The following is a 6,134-nucleotide window of genomic DNA, read 5'->3' as shown; positions in this document are numbered from 1 at the left end:
TGCAAGAGGTTAAGGGCTGAGTGCTAAAAAGGAATCAGAAAGAATATAATTAGACTGCTATCAAGAATTATGGAGAAAAGGTGAGAGAGGACAATCAGGCTCAAGAGAAGTTTTCAAGAAGGGGTCACCCGATCAGACATGAGAAGTAAATAAATAGTTCAATAACAAATTGAAGTTACAAGATAGATAAAGAAGGGATAAGTGATAGACCAAAGTTCCAGAAGTGAAAGCACAAATGAAGAGGTTTGCCTTAGAGAAGAGGTCATGTTCTCTAAAGTAAAAGGGGACAGTTATTCACTAAGAACAGAGGACTTGAGGCATAGGGGAAAGATGTATAAGCGGCTGTGAGAACGTGCTCAGTAGCCAATAAGCAATAACTAAAATGATGAGTAGACTGATACACTGCCAAAGCTTAGGATGGGAGAGGACATGATTTTGGTGGAAAGTGGGACAAATCAGAAAGAATACCGTATGGAGAAGGGTAGATATAGGTAAATTCACAGACTTCAGTTTTGCCAGCTGATAACACTGGGTAGCCTTTGTCTAGCATACATTCAGCAGCTGCAACTTTTTGATTAAGGATGAGGCCCAGTGTCTAACGAGACTCTTCATTCTAACAAGTCTAGGGTGCCCCTTCCTCTTCAAAACTGGCAACTACATGCCCGTTCTGGCTCGTGTCCCTCCTCTTGCAGCAGATTACATATGCATTTGTTCATGAACATGGACAGCTCCCATCAAGGCAAAGAGCCATCCTGGAGCAGAAGAACCTGCTCTTCTGGGCCTGCTGGATGATTACAAGAGACACACAAAGGGAAAGGTGCTAGTCTCTGAACCTGAATGAAAAAACAAAGCCACTCTGAGTCTTATAACTGTTCCCTTAAAAGACAGCAGTAGAGAGTCCCTCCTCCTCTCCCACAGGACTTATATTTTCCCATGTAGACTTCTAAGTTGGTGGAGCTCAAGGTCACAAACATTCTCTTCCCCTTTCTTGTTTTCTGCAGCTCAGAGGATAAATATTGGTGTCCAAAGCAGAAGGTTTCAATTTCCCCCAATAAGCAAGCTGTTTAGGTTTAAAATTTCTTTAATCAGAAAAGACTTCTCTTCCTTCAACACAAATGCACACATTGAAATTTAAAAATATATATATATACACACACACACATGTATGTGTATACCCACACGCGCGCACGTGCACACGCACACATTTACATGAATTAGAAAACACAGTCTCCAGTCCTGGATTAGGGGCTGAGAGGATGGACATCAAGAGCACCCGGAGGATGGCTTCTCATCTGCTTTGGGTGTCCCATGGTCCTCTCTCTGGCCGTGGGAGTTAGATTAGGTGGGAATAGGGTACAGGTCCAGTCTGATGGCAGAGTGACTGGCAAACTGTGGCAACGAGGTCCCTCCCCAGACAGTTTCTTAGGGTCACCAGGGATGACAGGAGATTCTGTAGTGGGTGGGACTGGAGTGGTTGGAGCAGAGTGGGTGAAGGGCTGCTCTCCGTGCTGGAGGAAGAGGATGACACCAATGCTGGTCCCAGTGCCTAAAGGACCACTGCCAAAGGAGATGGAACCGGGGGAGCTGAGACAGGGGTTGCAAATCGGAGTGGTGTGGATCCAAGTGGGGTTCATGGCTGGCCATTCAGTGAGGTGCCAAGACCGCTTTGGTTTCAATAGCAGATGTCCTAGCTGTGTCTGGTCCATTCTTTCCACGGGAGGTGCAGGGGAAGCAGCTGGATAACTGTGGCGGCTTGGAAAATGCTAGGAAGGGGAAGCAAAGAGAAAAGAAATTATGAGAAAGCTTTCAGGTTAACTCTACCTGGTTGATCAAACCTTTATTTTCCTTGAGAACTGTTTGCAATGCAAACATACCTTATTTTATACAACAGATAATTTCCTGCCAGGACAGAATTAAGCAAAAGTTCTAGTAACCGAATTATACTTTCATTTATTCAACAAATACCCGAGGGCCCCCTATGTCTCGCACACTATATTAGGCACTGGCTATCCAGACATACACAAAATAAAACAGTCCCCTGCTTATAAAATAGTTCATTTTAGAATTTCTTTTTAAAAAGTCTATTTGTAACTGGAATCACCACTTTTCAATTTCCATATTTTAAGTCCTAAGTTCCTATGCTGAGTGCCTTAAGAAGTATAAATTAATATACAGACGAGATCCTACTGCTTATTTTTAAATTGATTATTCTCATAGAAAAACTAACTGTGGTTGACTGAAAACAAGGTTACTGTCCATTATCCACAGGAGACTTTCCCTTCCCCATCATTTGAGTGGCCCCTAAATACCCTATTATTTGAAGGCCCAGAGAATAGATCACTTCCACACTAGGTCTAAGACTCTATCCAATACTCCCCCTGTGGGTGCGCCATGGCTGTCCCCACCTCTCCCAGTGATGCACTTCTTATGATCAATCCTTGAAACCCACACTTCCAGAGGGTTTGGTACAAGTACATTCGGACAGGGGTAAAAAGAGGAAAATGTTTTAGGGGCAGCAGAGGAGAAAGGATCTGCAGAGAGAAGCTGAGGCATCTTCCTGCATAAATCATTTGGCCAGAAAAAAGCCTTCCGTATCTATGCAGAAAGCAGATAAACTGCCACATGAAAGGTAAGATTAAACTTTATGGAGTTCTTTGCAGTTATCCAAATAAAATACGACAACAACAACAAAAAGAAAACATCTAGGAATCAAGACAACAAAGGAAGTTCCAGCATCCCCTTCGCTGAAAAGAAACTTGTTGAAAAGGGAAAAGATCCAGAAGGAAATGGAAGAGGGAGCCCGTTTCTGCATGCACGTACTTCATTTCCTTGGTTATTTCTCTACCTCTTCCTCAGGTTTGTAAATTCTTACCTTGGTCAGCTGGTGCCTGCTACTACCCAGTGATGACTTCTGGGCAGCTATGTGAGGAAACCAAGTCTTTAACATCCCTTCTACCTGTAACAGGGTTCCTAGATAACGCTCCCTGTGAAAAAGACATTTTAAAAAAGCCATTAAGTGTGAAAAAAGCAACAGGACAAGAGTGGCGATATCTCCTTTTTTATGAAGGAAAGAACGGGGCGGGGGGGTGGGGTGGCGCTTACCCCATCTGTGGCTTCTGCAAAACACCTACAATACGCTGGATCCTATCCATTGCCACACTCTGCTGGAAACTGCTCAACCCTGGGGTCAGAGAGAGAGATCAAAGATTGAGATTCAAGAATTTAGTCAGGTAAAGGAAGGATAGAAGTGGGTTAAAATGGGTTCACCTAAAGAAATTAAGTCACAGAAGACATAAAGGAATAATCCAGGCCCCAAAGACTTAAGAGAAATACACATTTAAAACATTTTGAAAGAGAGAAAAAAAGGGAAGAAGGGGGGAGGAGAGACAGAGAGAAAGAGAGCTATGAAGCTAGCTCAGATAAATGCAACTAATCAGACAGTACCTCTCTCAAAGCGACCCATCTTCAGGCCATTCAGCAGGTCTGTGAGAGGGCGTATGAATCCCTGGAGCTCTTTACACTGGAGGAAAACAGGAGAAAGGCTATGGGAAGACCGAGTACTGCCCACACCAGCACTGGTTAATTCTTCCCCCGCCCCCAGCCCTGGGAGCCAGTACTATCCTCGCAGGGTCCTCACCAACCAGCTGGGTGCTAAGGCACTCCGGTAGGGTCTCCTTTCCCCAGCTTTCTCTTACCTTCCGAGCAAAGAGCAGGTCTCCTTCTGTGGTACAACCCTGTACGTTTAGACTGGTCTCCAATTCACCATCTCTTGATCTTTTGACCCCACATCCTGCCATAGGAGAAGCCAAGCCCCGCTGTGCCGAGTGAGATGCTGTATGTCGGTTACCGGAAACCTTGGGTCGTTGCCTGCGGCGGATAGGACCCGGGCTGGGCCGAGAATCTTCCCTCTGCCCAACAGTGTCTGGCCTGGGGCCATGGGCCCCCTTGTCCTCCCCCTCGCTATCGGAGGGGAAGCCAAAGTCACTGTTCACTGGGGAGGTGGAAAAAGAGGAAGAGAGAGAGTAGGAGGAATAGGATGAAACGCTAGATGGAGAATCCATAGGTTGAGAAGCAGGGGCTGGGGAGCAGCTCCTGGAGGACCCAAAGATCGGACCTGCAACTGAAGAGCAAAGCGAAGGAGTTTGAAACCAGAATCCGAGAATTAGAAAACGGACTGGGAGACTGGGGCCGGGGAGGGGTACTCTACGGGATAATCATATCTCTTCTCTCCCTCCCCGATATTACCCGTCTCAGAGACGAGAGAAAAAGCCATCTTCCTCGCCTCTCCGCCTCCATTAGGAATCTGGGCCGCCTCTCTGGCCTCTGCAAACGCCGTTCTTTCCTCCCTCACTTCAGAATAAGTGACTTGACACCTTCCCCAGTTCGCCTGGTTTGTTCCCAGCCCGATCCCGCAGCGAGCCTCTCCACCGGAGGTCACGACGCCCGCGAGCCTTGCATCCCCGGTCCCCGAACCCACCTGGTGACTGCCGGACCGCCTCCCACGGAGCCCCCCGTCTCTTCCCAGTCTTCCAGATCGGGATCCCTGCTCCGGACCCGGGCTCGCCCTGCCACGCGACACGATCCCTCCCAACACCAAGGGGTCCCTAAGCCCCCTCTTTGGGAGGGGGGATTGATCCTCCCGCGCAGACCGCTCCCCGGCCTCCAAGTCTCCTCACCTGTGTGGATCTGCTTAGCCCCGGCCGTCTGTCTCCAGCTTCTGCTCCGACTCTCCGGGTCTAGGCTCCCCGCCTCCGCCTCTCCCACTGGGTCCCGCCCCTTCCCCCTCCCAGACACGTGCGGCTCCGCACGTGCCTTCCCCCTGCGTACACAGGCCTCGCACCCTCATTGGCCAGCTAGCCGGTGGCACGTGACTGTCGTTGCCGAAGTTCAGGTCCCATTGGCTACGGCATGCAGGGGCTCGGCCAATGAGAGGCAGTCAGGTGACGATTGGATGGAAGGGCAGCATTCCGCTCTCCGCCCCTACATGCGGCTCGCGAGGCGGACCCGGTGATGAGAAAGGAGGAGGATGGAAAAAAAAGTGGAAAAGAAGGGAGGGGAGGAAAAGGGCGGAACCCATGGCCTTAAAAAGGATGGTGCTGCGCGGGAGACCGAGTCTGGATTGCGCAGACTGGTCGCGTGACCGGAGGCGCGCGCTTCGAGATGTGGGACTCCTGGGTCCTGCTTGCGAGCGGACCCCTCTGCCCCCTCTTGGAGCGCCTCGGCTCACGAGGGCAGCACGTGGGACCATCAGCGACTTGCGTCTGCAACGTGTGTGCGAGAACGGATGCGTGCCTCGGTGCAGCATCTCCCCCTCTCGGAGGCCCGGCCCTCGTGACTCCCCGGTCTCTGTTTCACCCTCCCCTCCTCCTTCTCCTACATGTTGAGTGCCTGATGCCCTGCTGGGTGAGGAGGGTGGGGACTGCCGCCGAGAACACCGCGTCCTCTCCCGGGATCCCACTGGGGCGGCTCCTCCAGCGCGTTCCTTACATAACCCGCCGCCACGCACGTTACCAGCTCAGATGCCAGCCCGCCACACTCTAGAGGTCAAAGCCAAACTTGGTTGTTCTTGACTTTTCTACCCAGGCTCCTCGGGCTCTGGGCCCCGAATCTGTGATTCCTAGCGCAGGGAATGAAGTCGAGAGGGGTCCCCGATCACCTAGTTTAGGCTTTTGTCCAGTTTCTGTTTCTTCATTTGTCCTCTGGAGAAGATTCGAAAGGCTTTGAAGGAGAGAAGGTGGCAAGTCCAGAGTTTTACCATTCGCTGCCCCTCGCAGTATTGAAATGGCACAGTGGAGAGAAGGGGATAGGTGCTCAGGGACTGTAGACTGACTGAAGCTGTGACATCGAAGAGACCGCAAGGGGGCAGCCCAGTTCTAACTAGAGTCCCGAGGATAGGGGAAAAATTTTTTTAAAGTATGTCCCTGCCTGCCCTAATTACTAACTGGAAAAGGCACGTTGTTGGGAAGGAGGGTGGGGGGTGTAAGTGGAGGAGGGTGTGAATTTTAAAAATCTATTCTAAGTAGTTTTTTATATTTTACATGCTTAACAATGAGCTTATTTTATTAAAAAATAATGTGTTCTAAGTATAAACTTCGACTCTCCCCAGTTTCCACAATGTATATGACAAAATTAAG

The 6,134-nt window shown here is 49.6% G+C and overlaps 1 protein-coding gene across 5 annotated transcripts; it reads right to left on the bottom strand.

The window, feature by feature from the left end:
- Window positions 1-1,063: 1,063 nt before the first annotated feature.
- Window positions 1,064-4,801, bottom strand: CIART (circadian associated repressor of transcription). Of its 5 annotated transcripts, none has more exons than XM_039841488.1 (6): window positions 4,677-4,801; window positions 3,696-4,120; window positions 3,445-3,520; window positions 3,103-3,181; window positions 2,873-2,984; window positions 1,064-1,763 (listed from the first exon to the last, which is right to left on the bottom strand). In XM_039841488.1, exons 2-6 carry the CDS (start codon window positions 4,059-4,061, stop codon window positions 1,242-1,244), a joined length of 1,155 nt encoding a protein of 384 aa, XP_039697422.1. In that variant the 5' UTR covers window positions 4,062-4,120; window positions 4,677-4,801; the 3' UTR covers window positions 1,064-1,241. The 5 variants fall into 5 exon arrangements, with proteins under 5 accessions (XP_039697422.1, XP_039697423.1, XP_039697424.1 ...); XM_039841489.1 differs by having other exon boundaries at window positions 3,696-3,991; window positions 4,677-4,779; XM_039841490.1 differs by having other exon boundaries at window positions 3,696-3,867; window positions 4,677-4,778.
- Window positions 4,802-6,134: the final 1,333 nt, after the last annotated feature.

Source organism: Pteropus medius, unplaced genomic scaffold, assembly GCF_902729225.1.
Source record: "Pteropus medius unplaced genomic scaffold, Ma_sr-lr_union100, whole genome shotgun sequence".
NCBI classification, from domain to species: domain Eukaryota; kingdom Metazoa; phylum Chordata; class Mammalia; order Chiroptera; family Pteropodidae; genus Pteropus; species Pteropus medius.
This window is presented reverse-complemented; position numbering and strand designations above follow the sequence as displayed.